This window comes from Ylistrum balloti, unplaced genomic scaffold, assembly GCF_031769215.1.
Source record: "Ylistrum balloti isolate Yb309-2 unplaced genomic scaffold, AGI_CSIRO_Ybal_v1 Utg370882, whole genome shotgun sequence".
Lineage (NCBI taxonomy): Eukaryota > Metazoa > Mollusca > Bivalvia > Pectinida > Pectinidae > Ylistrum > Ylistrum balloti.
Window position 1 is genome coordinate 226,595 of NW_026782502.1, and position 25,760 is coordinate 252,354.

Here is a 25,760-nt window from a genome sequence, read left to right on the forward strand (position 1 = left end):
AGAGAAAATAGAGGTACCATCTGGTAGACGAACTGAAGAACAGTGGTGATTAGTGCAGAATGCTGCTGCGATTTTTTTTTTCACCATCTATTGAGCCATCAGTATAGATCTGTACATGCTCAGGGAAACTCGCAATGCACTCCTGAATCGAGGATTGGTTCTCTGTCAACCCCACCGTAATTCTTCTTGAACGCGATAAGACATCAAAGACTCATGACCATTACTGTTAATAACGTGTACGGGAGCGTCCGAACTGTGTGTGAAATGTGGGTATATGTTACAGGAAAACAGGTAAGTGTTTGTTTATAATGCAAATAGAATAATAAATAAAAAATTAATTAAAAGTTTGTGTCATCAATGTAAACCCCCTTTCAGCTTTATCCTAACACCAATAGCCTGTCGAACAGACATTTCCAAGCACGACGAAAAAGTTATCGTCGGGTCTAAATGACTTATCTATTGATCAGAAGCTTTATCACCTCTCTTATTTATACGGCATATCGCAGATTAAGGAACTCTGTCCATATGTATCAATTAACATACTCATTTCAATTCATTCGAAGTGGCCCGGTTCAGCATATAAACATGTACTTGACACTGTTCTTAAATTATCAGAAATATAAAAATTACGAAATTTATTTAATAGGCCTGTTGCACCTCCATCTCTATATTTTTTTCTTGTGATTTCTCTGGAGTAATATCTAGGCCCTTAGCATCACTGACGAGTCCTAGAAGGACGAAACAGCTGTATGATGTAGCGTCACTGACGAGTCCTAGAAGGACGAAACAGCTGTATGATGTAGCATCACTGACGAGTCCTAGAAGGACGAAACAGCTGTATGATGTAGCATCATGACGAGCCCTAGAAGGACGAAACAGCTGCATGATGTTACATCACTGACGAGACCTAGAAGGACGAAACAACTGCATGATGTAACAACACTGACGAGTCTTAGAAGGACGAAACAGCTGTATGATATAAGATCACAGACGAGTCCTAGAAGGATGAAACATTTGATTGACAAGCTGAATTGACTATGCAGCACATATCTAAAATTTCAGGAATTCAGTCAAAAAGTTGCCAATTCACTGCAACATCTGATAATTTCGTCCATTACTAAATCGCTACCGTATCCGGAAGGACAAAATCATGAACATTTGCCCTGCCTGTTTCCCTACTGTAGTAAAATTTGAGGCAAATAGCAAAAGAGATGTACCTACACTATTGTTCACATTGGAATTTTATAGGAAGAATAATTAATCGCGTAGGTTCGGGTCTCCAGCTAGCATTCATTTGTGTTTGATGCTATATTAAATAGTTTGTGCTAACAAACAAAAAACAAAAACAAAATTCATATAATGCTGTTGTTTTTTCTCTTTTTTAAAAAATTATTCCAAAGTCCTTAACTATATTGTGTCTGATCAAATCTGATCTAATTTTACAATAGAATCTAAATGATGTTTTCATTAGTATGCAGTCTGTTAAAGCAGGCCACGTTGCCCTTAAATTAAAAAAAAATAAATGAAATAAAAGGAAAAACATCTACACAGAATAGTTAGAGAATAAGACAAGGTGTCCCGGAAGAGCAAATACAAATTAAAGACCAGGTGTTTCCGAAGAGCAAATACAAAATAAAGACCAGGTGTTCCGGAAGAGTAAATACAAACTAAAGACTGGGTGTTCTGGAAGAGCATATAATAACTGAAGACCAGGTGTTCCGGAAGAGCAAATAAAAACATCAAGACCAGGTGTTCCGGAAAAGCAAATACAAACTAAAGACCAGGTGTTCCGGAAGAGCAAATACAAGATAAAGACCAGGTGTTCCGGAAGAGCAAATACAAAATAAAGACCAGGTGTTCCGGAAGAGCAAATACAAATTAAACAGTTATGTTCAATGGTAAAGACATACTTTATTCAAAGAAAGTTATTTTAATGATATGAAACCTAACAATCTGTATCACATGTCACAATAGTTTGTCATTACCTACAAAATAATGTCTTTGACAGAGCTGAAGTCTCTGTAACAAGTCTACAACATTGATGTGATTTTTTTAAACAGCAAGACGAGTTGATTGTTTATACTGACAAATATCTTATTCAATAAGGTTGGTGTCAAAATGTATGGTATTCAACAAAAGAAGTATCCGAGTAAAAATGAATGACATACACACAGGTTTTGTCAAGTCAGTTAAGCCTCCATAGAAAACAGTGGAGACCGCATTAATTAGGTTAAACGTATTTTTAGTGAAATCCTTCTGAATAAAGTCATTCACTGCACATTCCTGATAAAGGTGGTCAGTAACTGTTTTGTTTAGATTTTCCTCTTAAATAAATTTACCCAGATCAGAAATCCAATTTATAACAAATGTAAAGAAAGGTCTGAAGTGATTCGGCCTGACTCTCTTCTTTTTCCTCCCTTTTTTTAAGTCATTACAAAAAACAGATAATATGACAACTGTATAATTCTGATATTTCAGAAACTCTGTAATAATTCTTTCATGTCTTGACATCTAATTGCTACCGTGTAAAATTGTCAAACCTGCATGAACTACAGGAAATCCAAAGTACAACTGTCTTAATTATATTAACATGGATATCTATATCTTTTTACTGCTGGTTTATCCTAAAATATACAAAATACAAACCATTTTATTCTACAGATTCTGATACCAGATTTCAAATATTTTTTATTTTTCTATTACAGTGTACTTCTAATTACATAAGAAATTAAACAGATTTTCTGGATCACACACAAATACTCCCCTCAACCACAGATTCAGCAGCTAACTCCTAGCATCATCACAAAGTGTATACTGTTAAAAACCTTGATACACTAGAGGAATGAAGAATTCTGTTATATGAAAGATGTAATATGACATTTGATTGGTCAATGGAATAATGCAGCCAAGGTACATATTTTCCTAATATGGGTTATTCCAATATTATCTGGGTGGGTGGGGGTGGGAAGCACTTGTATTAAAATCTGATAGAGGAGGGGGGTTCATCACCATTTTGCTAGTGTTTCTCTCATACTGATAAATATTTTAATATTTGATGGGTGGTGAGGTCTTTGGAAAAATGCTTCTCATCCCTCCCACAAAGATAATTTTTCTATTGCTATTGACTCTGGAAGTATTGGTTAAAATGTGATTGGGTCAATAGCAGGTATAACATTTATGGCTATCATTGTAGATGTGCTAATTCATCAATGTGCTAATTCATCAATGTGCTTACTCATCAATGTGCTAACTCATCAATGTGCTAACTCATCAATAAGCTAACTCATCAATGTGCTCACTCATCAATGTGCTTACTCATCAATGTGCTAACTCATCAATGTGCTGACTCATCAATGTGCTTACTCATCAATGTGCTGACTCATCAATGTGCTCACTCATCAATGTGCTAACTCATCAATGTGCTTACTCATCAATGTGCTTACTCATTAATGTGCTGACTCATCAATGTGCTGACTCATCAATGTGCTAACTCATCAATGTGCTCACTCATCAATGTGCTTGCTCATTAATGTGCTGACTCATCAATGTGCTAACTCATCAATGTGCTTACTCATCAATGTGCTTACTCATTAATGTGCTTACTCATTAATGTGCTGACTCATCAATGTGCTGACTCATCAATGTGCTAACTCATCAATGTGCTAATTTGTCAAAATGAGAAAACTTTTACACGACCTTTTGATTGCACTAGATTAAGTACACTTTCAGTTTATCGCTGCAAATTCAAAATCATGATTATCCATTTACTATAAATCAGATATGAAATTAAGTTAAAATTTAAAATTTGTAAATTTCCGAGACATTCAGAACAAAGATCAAAAGCAAAAACAATTCAAAATCAACAAAAGACAACTGTGTACTATTGATACTGGATGCTTATGTACAAGCTTAAATTTAAAGATTGGTTCCTAAATGTAATATTTCACCATTCATATGACAAAAAGTACGAAGATTTATCTTTTTCAGTATTGAAAAAAAATCTTTCAAATGAAAAACAACACACCACTTTAAAAAAATTCACACAGGTCAACCCTAAAATCATGATGTTTTTGGGCTGAAAATTAGGTCAGCAGACCACAAAACATATACATTCTATTGCCTATAGAGATATCAATTTCTATTACTGCTGATTATGCTATCTGAAAAAAGTGAAGTATGGTTGTGAGTTTATAAATTGTGGAAAGCTAACAATTTGAATTATTATGACCCTGAATGTTGTGGAATGCATCTCCATGGAAATCTGATCATTAAAAAATGTTTTCATGTAAGTCAGTAACAAAATGGTTTTAGTTTTAATACAACTTAAATGTTCAAATTAAAGATGTATCCTTTGTTATTGTGTGACATTAAGTACCAGTTTGCGAACTATTTTAACACTAACAAAACAAAATATTGTGAATGGTAACTAACTTACCTCCCTTATGGTGCTGATACTATAAGTAAAATCAAAACTGGGTACTATCAATTACACAAATTTCTTATCAAAACAACAAATTATATCTACACCATGTACATATCTTCTGTGTCTCTCACCAGAAAATTCAAATATTCATGCTTTTCCATGGAATTTACAATTTAAATTCTTTAATAATTTCATTTACTTCAATTTAAAAATTGAGATGTCTTTTACATACAAGTGCTGTTGTCCTGATAACTGAACAATATGATAAAAATCTGTCCAATATTTCAATACTGGACTCTGTAATGAAAACAAAACCAAACACTGAGACAAACATACTTTAAAATAGAACAAACTCGACTTTTCACCCATTCCATAAGACAGATATCTGTTTACAAAATCCTTTAATTATTTGTATGTGTGCCACAATAAGCCCATGTCTGCTTATAAGCCCCCCATATATTGCAGTATCAGAGTTGCCAAGTGATAAGTCATTATCCTATAACAAGCCAGGACTCTGTATGTCCACAGCTATAGACTGGCATTACTTGGCCTCATTAATATGTTATTATCCTATAACAAGCCAGGACTCTGTATGTCCACAGCTATAGACTGGCATTACTTGGCCTCATTAATATGTTATTATCCTATAACAAGCCAGGACTCTGTATGTCCACAGCTATAGACTGGCATTACTTGGCCTCATTAATATGTTATTATCCTATAACAAGCCAGGACTCTGTATGTCCACAGCTATAGACTGGCATTACTTGGCCTCATTAATATGTTATTATCCTATAACAAGCCAGGACTCTGTATGTCCACAGCTATAGACTGGCATTACTTGGCCTCATTAATATGTTATTATCCTATAACAAGCCAGGACTCTGTATGTCCACAGCTATAGACTGGCATTACTTGGCCTCATTAATATGTTATTATCCTATAACAAGCCAGGACTCTGTATGTCCACAGCTATAGACTGGCATTACTTGGCCTCATTAATATGTTATTATCCTATAACAAGCCAGGACTCTGTATGTCCACAGCTATAGACTGGCATTACTTGGCCTCATTAATATGTTATTATCCTATAACAAGCCAGGACTCTGTATGTCCACAGCTATAGACTGGCATTACTTGGCCTCATTAATATGTTATTATCCTATAACAAGCCAAGATTCTGTATGTCCACATCTACAGACTGGCATTACTTGGCCTCATGGTGAACAATACATCATACCATGTATCACCAAAAATATATCCATCAAGATTTCAAAACTGGAGATGTTTGAAAGCCTTCTATAATCTGTAGTCTGTAATCTTATCTAATTCAGTCCTGTTTGTGATTACCTAGTACAATAGTTGGATGCCAATGTTGTAACCCACTCACCTTTCGTCTTATCGACTAAGGTTCCAGCTGTTGATTGAATAGAAAAAATGTGTGGGAAACATCACCTGCTGAACCACATAGGTTTCCACCACTTACTCCCACATTAAGAACTCTCATGGACATTCGTCCAGGTAAACCAGAAGTGGTCAGTTTCATTTAAATATAACAGCTTATTTCACAATTGTTGATGAATGGAATTCATAATCTTTAGTTATGTAATATGATCAACTCAGCTTAAAAAAGAGAAATAGAGAAAATTTAATAGAATTTACTTTAAAAATTCTTCCAGCTTGCAACCAAAATTTTACATTTGTGACTGCCAAATTTAACAAAACAAACTAAAGACTCCAGTCCTTGGAGATTTGACAGTGAAGTTCATGATTATACACCTGTGTTTTAATAATTAAAATCCAAGAGAATTAGTAATATCAAGCATTTTATATAGCACATAGAAGATAATCTATTAGGAAAAACAATTATCTACCAGAAAACTGGATTTCAAAAGCAGCAATTGTCTTTTTAGATTTCTCATTTTTTTCTGTATGTATGAAGTAGCATCATATCACCACAAAAAATTTCACACTCTTGAGAATTCATTCAGCTTTCAACTCTGACACAGCTGATTACTGCGGCTGCTCAGCAACCCAAATAGTTAGTCAAAGATTGAAAAGTAGACACCGAAAGAGGATGTCTGGGAAATCACCTTACAAAATGATCGAAGAAGGTATTAATTAATTTAATTATAACAGATTACATGATAAGAAGACAAAAATACACACAACTTTCTATCATCTTCAAAAATTGTGGACCCTTCATTAATTCAAAAAGGATGACGATGAAAGCATTCCTTGTTCTTTGAAGTCTTTCACACCATTGGAGGTCCTCCACCAAAACTTGGAAGCTGAATTCCAAAATTTTTTGCCACGTTAAGCTGAGCTTTGGCGGCTTCTAAGAGCGAAAATAGATGTGCCATTTCTGACTCTGTTCGAGAATACTCAATAGCCTTCTCAAAGTGACCCATGGCTTTATCCATATGTCCTCTGAAAAAACAAACAGATACAGTTGTAGTGTATAACCAAACATACAGTAACAATTACATATATGTACATGGGAACACTTTTGAACAGAGTTCGCTAAACAAATATTTACCCACTAGCTATATTACACATGGCTTAATCTAGCACTTAAGATCAAAATATATAACATACACGGTTACATGAAATTACATGAATGAAAAAGGACAATGTTCAGGTTAGAATAATAAATCTTTTTCATGATGGCATTTGTAAATATGTTAAGTAAAATATACTAGTTAGTTCAGTTTTCGGGAAAATTTTTTATATCTTTTGGGGAAATTTTCCCCATGTTTTTAGCATATTTTCTTGATGGGAATTTGTTTATGTTCAGAGGGGAATGCGTATCTCTTAGGGAATATTACCCATTTCCAGTAGTGAAATATGTCTAGATTAATCCCTGCTATACCAGTGTTGTAATTTCTTTAACAACTGTGTATATAGAATTCATGTATAGTTGATGTTTTAATTCTCTCATCAATACCTGGTAGAACAATATCTTTTAGGTTTGATATCAAACCATAGATTTCTGTCTTATTGGGTCAAAGGTTTTCCTCAGAGAAAGTAAAAGTGTATCTGATTTGGGAATAATATCTATTCAATGGTCACTTAGTGTTAGTTGTGGTCAGCATCAGCATCACATTGATCCAGGGTGTAATGTCCAGTTTAAATAACACTCACTGCTGGACCTCCAGGGTTCCAAGGACTTCATACGCATATTCACAACGGTTGTCCAGTTCCAGGGCAGTGTTGATGGTGCGCGTGGCCTCTTTTATATCCTTGTCTGCCTGAAGCTTCAGCAACCTGGTACAGACCATCAAACAATTTAAAATTTAAAAAAATCAAGTTGGATTAATTATAGTATATATATATATATATATATAATAAAATAACTAATCATTGACTGGCGATGAATATTGTTCTGGAAGTAGAAGACCATGAACCTTCAGGAACACCTGGTCTTATTCTCCTTCTTTTTGTTTTTAGGAGTTTCTATGTAAATCTTTGTTTGTTTGTATTTTTCCATAGTTTTACCAAACTGAATTAAGATTCTGTTGACATTATGATAATTTCTGTTTTGTTTTTAATTAATTAATAAATTAATTAAAAACAACACAAGTTTCTGTTAATAAATACATTAAAGTGGTAATCAGAGTTAAGAGTTTCACTAACAGAAATTTACAGTGTCTGTATGTTTTTTAATTAACAATTATTGTGGACACCAAAATTCATTATTTTGCTAGTTTGCCAAAAATTGATATAAGTACTGAAATTTCAGTGCATCAAATGAAGTATATTTACAGCACATGTATGTGACTTGTTTTTCACCTACCCTCTATGTACAAGTGCTGTCGCATTATCTGGATCAAGTTTCACAGCTTCTGCAAACTGCACCTCAGCTTCCTCAAACTTGCCAGCATCCCCCAGGGCCTGAGCATAGAGTGCACGTGCATCACCGTTCTTGGGGAACATGTCGACATTTGCCTTATAGGACTGCAACACTGTCTGTGGGAGGGGCAAATTAGAGCCCATCATCTGCATAGCTGTTCTCTTGTGTTCTGGAAACCAAATAAGGAAGGATTTCAGAGACAGAACAGTGAGGGACATGTAGAAACACAGTCTAAAGATCCTTACTTCTATACAGTTGTTTCCCACTACAACTGTTGTAGTTCACAGGGACCTGTAGAAACACAGTCTAAAGATCTTTACTTCTGTACAGGTGTCTCCCACTACAACTGTTGTAGTTCACAGGAACCTGTAGAAACACAGTCTAAAGATCCTTACTTATATACAGGTGTCTCCCACTACAACTGTTGTAGTTCACAGGGACCTGTAGAATGTTTTAGTTCACAGGGACCTGTAGAAACACAGTCTAAAGATCCTTACTTATATACAGGTGTCTCCCACTACAACTGTTGTTGTTCACAGGGACCTGTAGAATGTTTTAGTTCACAGGGACCTGTAGAAACACAGTCTAAAGAACCTTACTTATAATACAAGTGTTTCCCACTACAACTGCTGTTGTTCACAGGGACCTGTAGAATGTTTTAGTTCACAGGGACCTGTAGAAACACAGTCTAAAGAACCTTACTTATATACAGGTGTCTCCCACAACTGTTTTACTTCACAGGGACCTGTAGAATTTGTAGTTCACAGGGACCTGTAGAATGTTGTAGTTCACAGGGACCTGTAGAAACACAGTCTAAAGATCCTTACTTCTGTACAGGTGTTTCCCACTACAACTGTTGTAGTTCACAAGGACCTGTAGAAACACAGTCTAAAGATCCTTACTTCTATACAGGTGTCTCGCACTACAACTGTTGTAGTTCACAGGGACCTGTAGAAACACAGTCTAAAAATCCTTACTTCTGTACAGGTGTCTCGCACTACAACTGTTGTAGTTCACAGGGACCTGTAGAATGTTGTAGTTCACAGGGACCTGTAGAAACACAGTCTAAAGATCCTTACTTCTATACAGGTGTCTCGCACTACAACTGTTGTAGTTCACAGGGACCTGTAGAAACACAGTCTAAAAATCCTTACTTCTATACAGGTGTCTCCCACTACAACTGTTGTAGTTCATAGGGACCTGTAGAATGTTGTAGTTCACAGGGACCTGTAGAAACACAGTCTAAAGATCCTTACTTCTGTACAGGTGTCTCCCACTACAACTGTTGTGGTTCACAGGGACGTATAGTTTTCATCTGACACATTACACACTGAACTGTTCTCTCATTCTATTTCAGTGTATGTATAGTTTTTATTTTATCTTATCCACCAAACTCAACCACCTTATCACACATCTTCTCTCTTATTTTTGTGAAATTTTTAAAATCAAATTTCGCTACACTTTTCTATTTCTTTTGATAAATCTGATTTAATCAATGCATCGACCATGCAAAACTTTTTCTGAATAAGTTTCTACTGGTAAATACAAAACATCTCTATGTGTTATCATATAATGAAAAAATCCATGATAAAAAATTTATTGATTAAATATTAGAAATGTTGCTTTTTTCTTTTGGGCTCTCTAATGATTGTTTACAAATGGGTTGTATTTGTTTACTGCATGTGCAATGCATGTGTAATGCATGCAAGCCTAATCTTTTCCCAAAATTTTTACAACATATATAAGTTCCATGGCAATAATAATAAGTAGTATTTGTCTGTAAACATTTAAGCAAGCCTTATAGTATTAGGACAACAACCTTATGAAAGAACTAGTATTGCGAAAGCTATCGTTCTGTATTATGATCAAGGCTTAGTAATATATTAAAGGATTGTCTAAAAAGGGGAAGTAACTCCCTGGAAAATCTTTGGTCCAATATGTGCATCGATTAATATAATGAGAACCATCTTAGAGCAACTTAAATGATGAATTTGTCTTGACAAACTTTTATTGCAAAGCATCACAGAAAGTGGAAAAAACTCTAAAGAAAATCTTTAAAATTCAAAATGGGTGGTGAGAGATCTTCATTTCAGTACAGCCTACTGTCTTAGCTTTGAGTGACTAAATCCAATAAAGCAAGCTTACATGTCAAAAACATTCCAGTACAGAAATTAAACAACATACCTGCAAAGGATTTCTGTACATGAGAAGCCGCAAATGTTGGATCCTTTGAAATGGCGTTCTCCAAATCTCGTAAGGCATCATCTATCCTTTCTAACTGTATGTTATGCTGAAGTAAAAACATGATACAGTTCTGCCAAATTTGTATCAGGCTAGGATTAAAAAAAACAAACCACTGATTTTGAAAACAAAATTCTGATCATATTATCCTGATAAGTTAACTTGAATTTTCTTGTAGAACTAAAAGCCATCTTACTAGGCTGTATTATCAGGACTTTTAATCAGGGTCGCGGTAGTTGAAGCACTGGCCTACCTAACCCTAGGATATGATGTGCAGTTTAACGTTTCCTACGTATGTTGTTTTGTGTTGCTCATAAAGTTGAGAATCAGACCAGTCTGAGCTGACGTGGTCCTATCTCTGAGCAAGGCACATTTTCCGCAGAAAGGAATGTGATAGACCTCTACCAGTCTGCGCTGACGTGGTCCTATCTCTGAGCAAGGCACATTTTCCGCAGAAAGGAATGTGATAGACCTCTACCAGTCTGCGCTGACGTGGTCCTATCTCTGAGCAAGGCACATTTTCCGCAAAAATGAATGTGATAGACCTCTACCAGTCTGCGCTGACGTGGTCCTATCTCTGAGCAAGGCACATTTTCCGAAGAAATGAATGTGATAGACCTCTACCAGTCTGCGCTGACGTGGTCCTATCTCTGAGCAAGGCACATTTTCCGCAGAAAGGAATGTGATAGACCTCTACCAGTCTGTGCTGACGTGGTCCTATCTCTGAGCAAGGCACATTTTCCGCAGAAAGGAATGTAATAGACTTCTAGCATGTTAAGAAGTGAGGTAACCAACATTTATTACCAGGAGAACCTGCCTCAAAAAGACCCTGGCTATTCAAGGGAAGGGAACGGCCCATTAAATAATACATCCGGGCCAACAAGAGTGATTAGTATAAGTTTAAATAACTTGTTTCGCAATTGTTGTAAAACAAATAAAGTTTATATTATAAATAATTCTCTATTGTCAAGCTGTAGAGTGGTTTCCCCAAGAGTGAATGGTAGTGAGTTTCTCGTTCAGATGGGGACAGAACATATTTGTTCATTACTACTTCCTGTTACGAATTTGGTGCTGTTGATCACACAAAGGGTAGAAGCTAATGGAGACAGAGATGTTTCCTTAGAGATATCAAACCTTGGCTGTTGTTGCCTATGGGAACAAAGATGGGTGAAGGAGGGATAATGAGGAAGATGAAAGTACAAGTCATCTTACTAGAGTTGGGTAGCAAGAAATTTCCCTTTAGTCAAGCAGCAGAGTGTCTTGTCAGAGACCGAAATGTCATCACTTTGAGCCCCAGTGGGAGCTTAAACATGTTTTTTTATTATTTCTTTTAATAACACTCCAGCATTTTTGACAGGATTCATATTTCTTCTCAAGTTTTAATCAAGGAATTTTTTTTCTAAACCAAACTTTGAAAGATAGGACCATACACCGAGATATATCAAATGTGAAGATATTTTTATGAATTATTAACTGATATTTATAAATGTTCCCTGTAGAACTCCACCTATCATACACGGTTCAGATTAGGACAAACCTTCAGGACAACTTACATGTCCTCGATGATGGTAAATGTCTGCATTTTCTGGATCAATCCTAACTGCAGACGCGAAATCGTCCAAGCCTTCCGTCTGTTTTTCCATTTGTATGTATATACTTCCCCGTTTTATCATAGCATTTATTCTTAACTGAAATGAAAAACAAAAAGATGTACATCTTGACATGCCTACCTCTGAAATATGATCTCATCACACTAACAGTATCATATCTGTTTGCTTCTGTGAAATGTAATTGATTTTTTTCAGTACATGAACTATTGATAACCTGTTGATAAAAGAGCTGATATTATGTAAATGTATTAGAAACAAAAATGCAATCAATATTTTCTGTCAATAAATTAGAAACATAAGGGATGTGTTCCAAAATGTATAACGATAATGAATATTACAAAAGTTGTGAAGTCAATTAAAAATTATACATAAATATACAAACTACATGTTTACTAGTGAACTGACTTCGATGTATCAAAGTTCAAGGGACTACCAAAAAGCTTTGATACATCGAGACTTTGAATCATTCGTGGTGGGTTATATTGATGTTTTCATGTTAATGGCAATATATAGAGTTCTACCTGAACAAACACAACAAATATCAAAACATCAGTTTAAATGAAAAGATGCATTTTTAACTTTAAACAAAACTTTTTCATTCATGAAAAAAAAAAGACTTGAAATCAACAAGAAATTGATCCTTCCTGTCACACAGTATAAGCATTTTACGAGTCAATTTTAAATGAAACAACTCACAGCATTAAAACAGTATTCACTTGTTACAGTAATTATTTTAAGACTGATACATCAACATTATATTATTGATTTTTAAGAAAGCAAATTCATATCTAAATGAATTCTGTCCAGAAATGACAGCACTAACATCACCCATCCTCGGTTGTAGAAATTACAAGAGTGTTTGCCAATGCTCTGATGATGGCTAGTCTGAATCAATCGCAGAACGCATGATTGACAGATAAATCACTGAATTTCTCATGCTTATATGCTTCAAACTAAAAAGTGATGGTTTGGAAATGAGTTGAAAAATCATACAAGTGATAGGATTTCCTCCTGTTGTTTTCAAAATTCTGTAAATTAGACCTAATTAGTGTCATTACCACAATGGCAGCAGTGAACATTACACAACGTCCCATTATCTTTGATTAAACATCATGGCATGTAAGTAAACAGTTACATTTTAATTTGTGTCCAGTCATTAATTGACCTTGTAACACAGGGCTAAGGAAGAAGGCTATCATAATCCCTATGGGGTAGCACTCTTCGATGAAATGTGTGAAATTTTGCTACAGGACGAAAATACCTGTACAGTGCAAGTAAAAGTTTTGTTCAAATCATGAGGTGTCAATGACTGTGTTATCATAGCTTACGGCCCATGAAAAAACTTTGATACATCGGAAAGTTTGGGGGTTAGTTAGTAGTAATATATAGAAATGAGATTTGGGACGAGACAAAAAATTCCATACATTGAGAAAATGGAATCATCGCATTTCGATTCAAAGAAGTTTGACTGTACCATTCTTTACATTAAAGTTCTTACTCTTTTGGGTATATCCTCCTCTGATAAAACGACCTTGAGGTCAGCCAGTGCAAGGTCATATTGGTTACATAGTAAGTAGAGTGTTGCCCGTAGTAACTTAGCCTCAGTTTTTGATTGGCTGTCTGGAAAGTCAAGCTCCTGTGTGCACAATGAAACTATATCATCATAGTCCTCATCTATGATCTTCCACAGAGCTTGCTGATAGGGACTGCAAAAAACAAATATTATCACAATAAGTGTGAGCATCACAAAGTTTATTTAACAGTTAACAAAACTACTTGTAATAGTGATTCATTCTATTTAAGCACTACTTATATTTTCAGGTATGGTAGGAGGAACTATTTCCCATTGTCCTTATCCAGATAGGTTTACAAACTGGATTCATACACTAATAATTTCAGACATATTCCTCACACAAGAAACTAGACAAACTACTCACAGAAGACACCAGACAAACTACTCACCTAAGACACCAAACAAAGTACTCATCTAAGACACTAGACAAACTACTCACAGAAGACACCAGACAAAACACTCACCTAAGACATCAGACAAACATCTCACAGGAGACACCAGACAAACTCCTCACCTAAGACACTAGACAAACTACTCAACTAAGACGCCAGACAAACTACTCCTCTAAGACATCAGACAAACAACTCACCTAAGACACCACCAGACACACTTCTCCACTAAGACACCAGACAAACACCTCACCTAAGACAATAGACAAACTACTCACCTAAGACACCAGACAAACCACTCACCTAAGACACTAGACAAACTACTCACCTAAGACACCAAACAAACTACTCACCTAAGACACCAGACAAACTACTCCTCTAAGACATCAGACAAACAACTCACCTAAGACACCACCAGACACACTTCTCCACTAAGACACCAGACAAACTACTCACCTAAGACACCAGACAAACTACTCACATAAGACACCAGACAAACTATTCACCTAAGACACTAGACAAACTACTCACCTAAGACACCAGACAAACTATTCACCTAAGACACTAAACAAACTATTAACCAAAGACACCAGAAAAACTATTCACCAAAGACACCGGACAAACTACTCACCTAAGACACCAGACAAACACCTCACCTAAGACATCAGACAAACATCTCACAGGAGACATCAGACAAACTCCTCACCTAAGACACCAGAAAAACTATTCACCAAAGACACCGGACAAACTACTCACCTAAGACACCAGACAAACACCTCATCTAAGACACCAGACAAACTACTCACAGAAGACACAAGACAAACACCTCACCCAGGACTCCAGACAAACTACTCACATAAGACACCAGACAAACTACTCACATAAGACACCAGACAAACTATTCACCTAAGACACTAGACAAACTACTCACCTAAGACACCAAACAAACTACTCACCTAAGACACTAGACAAACTACTCACCTAAGACACCAGACAAACTACTCACATAAGACACCAGACAAACTATTCACCTAAGACACTAGACAAACTACTCACCTAAGACACCAAACAAACTACTCACCTAAGACACTAGACAAACTACTCACCTAAGACACCAAACAAACTACTCACCTAAGACACCAGACAAACTATTCACCTAAGACACTAGACAAACTACTCACCTAAGACACCAAACAAACTACTCACCTAAGACACTAGACAAACTACTCACCTAAGACACCAGACAAACTACTCACATAAGACACCAGACAAACTATTCACCTAAGACACTAGACAAACTATTCACCTAAGACACCAAACAAACTACTCACCTAAGACACCAGACAAACTATTCACCTAAGACACTAAACAAACTATTAACCAAAGACACCAGAAAAACTATTCACCAAAGACACCGTACAAACTACTCACCTAAGACACCAGACAAACACCTCACCTAAGACACCAGACAAACTCCTCACCTAAAACACCAGACTAACCACTCACCTAAGACATCAGACAAACATCTCACAGGAGACATCAGACAAACTCCTCACCTAAGACACCAGAAAAACTATTCACCAAAGACACCGGACAAACTACTCACCTAAGACACCAGACAAACACCTCATCTAAGACACCAGACAAACTACTCACAGAAGACACAAGACAAACTATTCACCTAAGACACTAGACAAACTACTCACCTAAGACACCAAACAAACTACTCACCTAAGACACTAGACAAACTACTCACCTAAGACACCAGACAAACTACTCACATAAGACACCAGACAAACTATTCACCTAAGACACTAGACAAACTACTCACCTAAGACACCAAACAAACTACTCACCTAAGACACCAGACAAACTATTCACCTAAGACACTAAACAAACTATTAACCAAAGACACCAGAAAAACTATTCACCAAAGACACCGGACAAACTCCTCACCTAAGACACCAAACAAACTACTCACCTAAGACACTAGACAAACTACTCACCTAAGACACCAAACAAACTACTCACCTAAGACACCAGACAAACTATTCACCTAAGACACTAAACAAACTATTAACCAAAGACACCAGAAAAACTATTCACCAAAGACACCGTACAAACTACTCACCTAAGACACCAGACAAACACCTCACCTAAGACACCAGACAAACTCCTCACCTAAAACACCAGACTAACCACTCACCTAAGACATCAGACAAACATCTCACAGGAGACATCAGACAAACTCCTCACCTAAGACACCAGAAAAACTATTCACCAAAGACACCGGACAAACTACTCACCTAAGACACCAGACAAACACCTCATCTAAGACACCAGACAAACTACTCACAGAAGACACAAGACAAACACCTCACCCAGGACTCCAGACAAACTACTCACATAAGACACCAGACAAACTACTCACATAAGACACCAGACAAACTATTCACCTAAGACACTAGACAAACTACTCACCTAAGACACCAAACAAACTACTCACCTAAGACACTAGACAAACTACTCACCTAAGACACCAGACAAACTACTCACATAAGACACCAGACAAACTATTCACCTAAGACACTAGACAAACTACTCACCTAAGACACCAAACAAACTACTCACCTAAGACACCAGACAAACTATTCACCTAAGACACTAAACAAACTATTAACCAAAGACACCAGAAAAACTATTCACCAAAGACACCGGACAAACTACTCACCTAAGACACCAGACAAACACCTCACCTAAGACACCAGACAAACTCCTCACCTAAAACACCAGACTAACCACTCACCTAAGACATCAGACAAACATCTCACAGGAGACATCAGACAAACTCCTCATCTAAGACACCAGAAAAACTATTCACCAAAGACACCGGACAAACTACTCACCTAAGACACCAGACAAACACCTCATCTAAGACACCAGACAAACTCCTCACCTAAAACACCAGACTAACCACTCACCTAAGACACCAGACAAACTCCTCACCTAAAACACCAGACTAACCACTCACCTAAGACATCAGACAAACTACTCACCTAAGACACCAGACAAACACCTCATCTAAGACACTAGACAAACTACTCAACTAAGACGCCAGACAAACTACTCACCTAAGACATCAGACAAACAACTCACCTAAGACACCACCAGACACACTTCTCCACTAAGACACCAGACAAACACCTCACCTAAGACACTAGACAAACTACTCACCTAAGACACCAGACAAGCTACTCACCTAAGACATCAGACAAACAACTCACCTAAGACACCACCAGACACACTACTCAACTAAGATACCAGACAAACTCCTCACCTAAGACACTAGACAAACTACTCATCTAAGACACCAGACAAACTATTCACCTAAGACACCAGACAAACTACAAAACTACGCCATCAGGCAAACTACTCACCTAAGACACAAGACAAACTACTCACAGAAGACACAAAACAAACTATTCACCCAAGACACCAGACAAACTCCTCACCTTAGACATCAAACAAACTACTCACCTAAAACACCAGACAAAAAATCAGACACATTCCTTCTTACATGACACCAGACAAATTCCTTTTCATTAAAGTTATCTGTCATAAACCAGAGAGACTTCTTCCTTCTTACCTAGCATCAGGATCTCCATTAGCTACTTGGTCAGTGTCAGCAGGCTTAGGAGGTGCACTTTTCTTGGCAGCATTTAAAACTGGGTCATTGACAAATGCAGCAAAGTATGTTCTGATAAAATGTTTGGAGGGCATAGCTGGTTTACGATTCTGTTCAAAACACAACAAAAATTTACCTGTACAACAAAAATTTTCACTGAAAACATAAATCAGAGATGAAAGTGGCCGGCATTGGAAAAGGTGGAAATTTTTCATCTCAATTCAACAATAGCTTTCAAACGTTCAATTGATGTAAGAGTTATCTTATCGATTTGACAATACCGGAAACTCGGTGCTCGTAACTGCTTGATGTTTAATTTTACAGTTTACAAGGGCATATTCATCAAAGGATTTAAGAATGGAGTTGATGAAGATTGCTTAAAAATAAAATGCATCATTAAGACATACTTCACCCCCCCCCACCCCTGAAATTTTCTCACCGGATTTGCATCGATCTCAAATATGACCAAATTTGTAATGAAAAAGGTGGAAATCTGCTGATCGACGGAAATTTTTCATCTCTGATATATCCTATCGCTATTAATTTATTCTGCTTTTGATGAAATAGTGTAATCATTTCATTTTTAAAAGGAAAAAGTTATTAACATGATTATGTGAAATTCATGAGAATTTTCTCCACACGCGGTTTTGTCACATACAATACACTTGGTCTAAGGGAGATAACTCACACGGAATGCTTCTTTTGCCTTGGTTTGTCCAAGGTTCTTTAGAACACGATCAGCTGTTTGAAGGGAAGTTGGGTTTTGGAAGCCTTCTAAAATACACAGGGCTGTAACATCTGTTAGAAAATGAAAAAAAAAAATAAAAAAATAAATTCAACAATAATGATAAAATTGAAGTGACCTATTCCAGTAAAACATCTATTCCACCACAGGACTCTAGATCTTGTTTTGGGCTAAACTAATCAAATATCTATCCTACCTCAGGACTCCAGATTTTGTTTACAATTATTCCAATAAAACACTTATTCGACTCTAGGACTCCAAATTTTGTTTTGGGCTATTCCAGTCAAACATCTATCCCATCCCAGGACTCCAGGTTTTGTTTAGGGCTAATCCAGTCGAACATCTATCTGACCCTGACTCCAGGTTTTGTTTTGGAGTAACATAAATAACAATTGCTTAATAATTTGCTTAGAAGTAATGGGCAGGAAATTTAACCATGAATAAAACTGATTTATAAATTTGTATAAATTACAATTTGCCTTTTAGTGAAGCATGATGAAGATGAAAAGTTTTCTGTGAAAGAGAAAAACCTCTGGGAAACTATCACTGGGTATACAGTAACCAAGGAAACTAACACATCACCTCTTACTGAAACTGAAGGAAGGGGCTTATCATGTGATAATGAATTATAAGAAGGGAATAATAACCGCAACATACTCAAGCGTTACCAATAAGCAGAATTTTACTTGTCGACTAGTTTCGACCCTGTTGCAAGGTCTTCATCAGGACAAAAATATACAAAACTTTTCCCCTAAAGTACACTTCAGGAGGATAAATTTACATTGTTACGTCATAATTACAAGAGAAATAATATATACGTTATGTGACGTGATACAGTGTGATTGTGTGATTGTTTTGACCAGGGTCGAAACTAGTCGACAAGTAAAATTCTACTTATTGGTAACGCTTGAGTATGTTGCCGTTATTATTCCCTTCTTATAATTAGTTTATCTGTCTATAACTGGCCTGCATACCTCTGAGGTATCCATACTCAACGCGGAGTTCCACACTAAGAAAACCCACTTATCTCCACCTGACGTTGGCTCCTCCCCCCTTGATTACTTTATGTGATAATGAAGTATTATTTGTAGATGGTTTAATACAAGACATGAAGAGGATTAGCACATTATCCTAATACAATATAATGTAGATGTACATAATTTGGTGCAATCAAATCTTAACCCATCATCAATCACATCGTTTACAGTATGTGTCATTACATAATCACCTTCCAGTGCCTGTGATAAATCCTCTAGTTGTTCACATGCTGCCGCCCGCCGCGTCAATGCCTTCACATACCGATTGTTGAGCTCCAGAGCCATCGTACAATCCTCCACAACCATCTTATTGTTTCTCTGTGTATTAAACAAAAACGTATGCATCAATGTCCATTAACTAGACATGTTGAAGCAAATACCCTCATCAACAGCCAAGGAGAAATTTGGAAATTTTCTAGTGTTGTTAACTTTGTTAAGAGGCGTTCTCATGAAATTAATTTTAAGTTCTGCCAGCAGAATCTAAGGAGAAGAATCTGAAGGCGGATTTATATACTTCCTGCCTGTCATTTTTTAATCTAAATTCCCTTTGGAATTACACAAGACTCTCCAATACTAGTCATACTATCTCCACAAACATATTTGTTGAAATTCTTCAAGTGAAAAGACCATAACTCTAGAGAAAAATAATTGACTTTAACCAAATCAAAAGTAGACCTGCATTATACTACATAAATATATCTGTTTGTGTTTAAGAGTAAATGAACTGAAACAAAAACAAATATAATGGAATGAATGCCAAGGGTAAACTTAATGTGCCCAGCAATGAAATAACATAGGCATAAATATGGTAAAAGAATGGGATGATATGAAAAAGGACGGCCTACACATAGAACATATGTACAATAAGTCTTGGAATTGTGTTCTAGAGAGAAAGTTATTCATTGTTTCCATGCTGATACATGTCAGGTAATATTCATAAATTCAAGAAATGTCAAGCTCTCAATAGGAGAGCTGTGACAATAACTGTTAAAAGCAGTGAAACTTTAAGCTACAGTCATCATCTTGTATTTTGTTTTTTATCTCTAGTGAAAATCTATTATGAAAATTCATGACAACAAGCCTTAAAAAACTGAATAATCTGTGGCATTTGAACACCACAGATCTTGGAAGTAAGTAAATATTGATGTCTACAGCTGATATGGATGAGTATCTAGTGTTATGGATATCAAGTAATTGATGTTAGAACCAGTTTTTGCCAGTTTTAATTTCCTGTTTCTGTTTCTGTGTGTCCTTAGTATGAACTTACCAATGTTCGGTAATCTCCTTGCTTCCCCGTATCTGTACCCATCAGTATTTTGTAAGTTGCCCATATGATGTATTTACATTTAACAATTTTTATATTCTACTGGTATATGTATGTTCCGGGCACATATAAGTTTTTCCATATTCTGCTCATGTATGTTCATCTGTATATACCATTTTTCATAGCTACCCCAGGTGGATAACCAAGCTTTCCTATCCTTCCCCATGTACACATTTACATACTAGTTTTTTGTAGGCATTCCTATGCATATGTACCAATTTTTCATATTCTGCCCAAATATATGTATGTAACAGTTTTTTGTACATTGCCCCATGTACGTACATACCATATTTTCATAGACTCTCCTTAGTATATGTATGTACCAGGTTTTTATAGGCCTTCCCCTGTATGTACATACCAGATATTTGTAAGTCGCCCTATGTATATGTTCATACCAGTTCTTTCATAGGCTGTCTCATGTATGTACCAGATTTTCATATTCTGTTCCATGTACGTACCAGTTTTTCATAGGCTGCAGCCCTGTTGTGATAGAATGTGGCCAGATCTGCCTTGTTCCCAGGAGGACACATCCTAATAGCTTGTGTATAGCATGTGATAGCCTGGTCATAACGAGTCGCCTTAAAGTACTTATTTCCTTTGTTTTTTTCTGCTTGTGCTTTTTCCAATGGAGTCTGCTCCTACAATCAAGAAAAAGAGGTAAAAAACATTTCAATAATAGTACTCAGCTTTTTACAGGTTACCACTTGTTGTGCAAGGTTAAACTTGTAGAATATCTTGGAAAAAAAGGAATTATAAGTGGGATTAAAATTTATCAAATTCAGTTCTATTGAGAAAAACCGGTCTACACCAAAGATGAAATTTATAATTAGGATTTATCAATAAAATTAACAAAAATTGTGTCCTGAATCCCTAACTACTCTTATTTTTCAGCCTAAAGAGTTAAAGGGGAATTTTCAAAGAAGCACTGTGCAAGTCATGACCAACTATAAACTACAGTATATGCCTTCGAAGTTTTGTTAAAAAAATGAATATGACTCAAATCTTTGAGTCCTTGAGTCATGCTTTTCTATGGAACATGCTCAAATTTTGAGACCCACAATATCTCTTAGTTGGATCTCATCAAAATTTTTGAAATGATGTTCAGGACTCGCCTCAAAAAAATTATATCAAAATTACTATACATTCAATAAATAATATATACATCATGCTCACATGAAACCAAGCTAGACCTTTAAGTCCACATTGGATAGGACAGATGATATATAGGATTCAAATCTAAATTGTTCTTATTGTTGCTGACTAATACACTCACTCACCAAGGATTATTTTATCCTTTGATCAAAAACATAAATCACTGGAAAATGTGGTGAAGATGAGAGGTTAAAATTTCCATTGAATTTGTTTATAGTAAATACTTAATGGAACTAAGTATTAAGTGCCTCATATTTGGCCACAGAAATGGTAGTAATTATAAATGTCAGATTACCCTCAGAATTGTACACAGAGATTATGTTAAAGTCTAAGGCATTTTTATGTTTATATGGAACCTGAATATTTTTGATGTGCTTCAGTTTATTGCATCAAGATTTTGGGGAGGTAGGACACTTTCTATACACTATATATGTATACACATCATGTGGCTAGGACGTAGCTGTGAGGCGTACACTGAATAGTCCTATACAATTTTACAGCTTACCCCCATATTTGATACCAATCTTTTTTGTTTTTGTCTATTTCTCTTCCTGAAAACATGTTTAAGAGTCAGGTGTGACATATGGATTACAAGATTATCAATTTTTTCTAAACAAGTTTGAAGTTGTACATACATTTTCTTTACAAAAGACTTAATTTCACAAGCTATAGTATTCCATTCTTTGGTACTATAAACATGATTTTACCATACTTTGATATCTTCTTGTAATTTAATTGATATGCTTTTAATAGGACTGAAGCTCTGCAGTCGCTGTTTTGGCATCAACGCCCGAGCGGTGCTCTATACCAGTAACATATGTAAGACCACATTTCGTTTACATCAAAGGAAAGAGGATCTAGGACTTGATCCATCAGTGAGAAATTCCTAAAAAAATATAAGGCATGGAGCACAGGTGCTTTTAATTTTACCTGTAGCTAATTTTAATAAAAAATAATGATAGCATTTTCACTTTTCTGAATTTGTTTGATTTACTTTTGATTATTACAGAGTATAACGATGATTTTACACAAATGGAATTGGTTTGAACTAAATTCCCTTTATTCCTTAGAGTATAACACCAACCATTGTCAGGAGGTCACAACATAATACACAAGCAAACAAACTGTCAACATAACAACAACTGCCTGATCGAAGTCCACTTTAACAAGCAAAATTTCTTCCACTTCTTGAAGCACTAACCAGTTATCCAAAGTTTATTGGTGTTTTTTCTTCTTGTTGATACTTTCAACTAAGAATGTCATTGTGGAATGTAAACTTTTCACTTTTCTGGCACTGTCTGGACTCATATTTCACATAGTTAAATAATTTACAGCGATTTTTATGCTAACTTTTATATGTTCAATACAATTGTAATTAATGAAATAAAATCCATTGATTAACATATGACACAAAATAAAACATCTTATATCTTAACTGGTCTCACAATCTAACATAGAAAATGATGACAAGTATGACTTTCACAGGGTTTCTTCCAGATAAAATCCTCTTTTTATTATGACTGGGAGCTACATATTCTAACACTAAATCACAGTCAACAGATGATTAACGCCCATAGACAAACCCTCTGTGACTAGAATATTGTTTTATATCCAGTCTGGAGGTTATTCGGGTTTGAAGGACATATCATGCTAAACAGAATACCGACAATTGTTCATACTTGATTTCTTATGTTTATAATTACTAATAATAAATGTAAGATCTACACGTCGATTCAATATCTGGGCCAATTTACCTCCTCTTGACCAGACGCCGGTTTCGTTGGTGATGGCGTCGAGTGTTTATCTTTGCCGGTGTTCGACTGGGACGTTGTGTTATCTTTGTCATCTCGTTTCTTTGGTGATGATTTGGCGTCCTTTCGCTTGCTTCGCCTGTATGCCCATACTCCCCCGATGACAACTGCCAAAGGAGCACCGATAGCGAGAGCTACCTGCCATTTAGGCCAGGTATCAGTCGAATTCGTATCACTAACCACACTTTTACTGGCCGCAGCCATATTGGAAAAGATCGCACGTGACCAGTTTCAGTTTGATAGTCAAGGTCTGAAAGACGTTTTAGAGAAAATTTGGAAAGCGTGCTTTTTACGAAATTTAGGCCTAGCCAATATTCATAGAAACAATCGAGAAAAAAGCTTGTTCATACGGTCGCGTGAGTTTGTAAATAAAAGAAGTGAATGGATGAATTTGTCAAAATCTGCAGATTGCATTAAGGTGTCAAAACTTGTTGAATTCCGAACGAAGGGAAACAACTCTTATAACTATTTCATGCAAATGTTTGCACACTTAAAGACATACTTCAGTTATCTGCTTTCACTGAGGTAGCAGTAAACAGTTAATTTGCATTTTTCCTGAAATTATTTGTCATGTTTGAAATATACAGGTATAGCAGATTGGTTATGGAAAATACATCATTACATGTATATATATTTATAAACTATATAACAATTACATGAACAGTAGAGAGATGAAATTTGTGTAAAAAAAATTTTTCCTCTGATTTCTGACATTTGATTGTCATGGTTACCTACTGAAAAAATGCTAAAAAAGCTTGGGGGAGATTAGAAAATTCAGAAAATATGAAAACAATCAAAGGGAAATCACTCTTGCTAACACCTGTATGGTATAATTGTAATATTACCATTGGAGGTAAAACAATCTTCTACCCACACTGGTATGAAAAAGGTGTTTATCTAATTGGTGATTTTGTTAAGGATTTTAGTAATAACACTTTGTTTTCATATGAGGAATTTATTCAGAAATTTAACATAAACACTGATTTTTTGAAATATTATGCAATAATTTCAGCAATAAGGAAAAGCTTGCAGAATTATAATATTGTTGAGTATAAATTTATACGTCCTTCTCTACCAGTCCACATATCTATTTTTTTAGATATCAATAAAGGTTCAAAGAGATTTTATGGAATACTTAACAATATTAAATCACTTGTGTCCAAGGGAAGGGAAAAGTGGGGGGAACATTTTGATTTCACAAATGATGACTGGCTAGCTATATATACATTACCTTTTCAAGTCACTAAAAGTTCCAAATTTCAATGGCTACAGTTTAGAATTTCCCACAACATCTTAACTACAAACTCATTTCTTTTTAAAGTAAGGATATTAGATAGTCCTTTATGTACTCTCTGTAATGCTGAGACAGAAACAATTGTACACCTGTTTTGGGAATGTGATGAAGTCCAGAATCTTTTGCAAAGTCTAGATAGATTACTAGATGCTTTATATATTCCTTTTACTGTTAACAAACAAACAATACTTTTTGGCAAGATAGATAATGGGACCAACCTAATATATAGTGTTGATAACCAAATTATTTTACTCATAAAACAATATATTTACAGAACTAGATGTTTACATAAGTCCCTCAGCATTAATGCTCTAACCTGTGCCATCCATGATTATTATAAGGTTCAAAAATATATCACGTATACTAAAGGGGAAAGGGTTAAAGACAAATTTGCACTAGGGTGGAAAAAATGGGAGAAATTTATAAAAATCATGAACGACTAATATTACTACCACTCTGGTACTATATCGATATATGATTTTTTTACTCAAACATAATTAAGATACTCAATACTTAATTTTGAATATGAATCAATAAACCTGATGATTGGTTACCAGTCCCTGACAATGGCCATCATCTGTACCAACAAATTTTCAGTTTGGTAAATTATTTAAAATCACCAT

The 25,760-nt window shown here is 35.7% G+C and overlaps 1 protein-coding gene across 1 annotated transcript; it reads right to left on the reverse strand.

The window, feature by feature from the left end:
- Nucleotides 1-1,886: 1,886 nt before the first annotated feature.
- Nucleotides 1,887-24,047, reverse strand: LOC132559244 (mitochondrial import receptor subunit TOM70-like). The gene is made up of 11 exons (XM_060223861.1): nucleotides 23,787-24,047; nucleotides 21,339-21,518; nucleotides 19,748-19,874; nucleotides 18,463-18,572; nucleotides 17,736-17,884; nucleotides 13,626-13,833; nucleotides 12,071-12,205; nucleotides 10,461-10,566; nucleotides 8,220-8,445; nucleotides 7,568-7,690; nucleotides 1,887-6,853 (listed from the first exon to the last, which is right to left on the reverse strand). Exons 1-11 carry the CDS (start codon nucleotides 24,045-24,047, stop codon nucleotides 6,679-6,681), a joined length of 1,800 nt encoding a protein of 599 aa, XP_060079844.1. The 3' UTR covers nucleotides 1,887-6,678.
- Nucleotides 24,048-25,760: the final 1,713 nt, after the last annotated feature.

Excerpts from the sequence above, each read along its gene's own strand:
- LOC132559244 (XM_060223861.1), bottom strand. The coding sequence starts at position 24,047 with ATGGCTGCGGCCAGTAAAAGTGTGGTTAGTGATACGAATTCGACTGAT. Across the intron at positions 13,834-17,735 it reads AATGGAGATCCTGATGCTAG|TCCCTATCAGCAAGCTCTGT; the intron begins GTAAGAAGGAAG and ends TGTTTTTTGCAG. Across the intron at positions 6,854-7,567 it reads GGAACCCTGGAGGTCCAGCA|AGGACATATGGATAAAGCCA; the intron begins GTGAGTGTTATT and ends TTGTTTTTTCAG.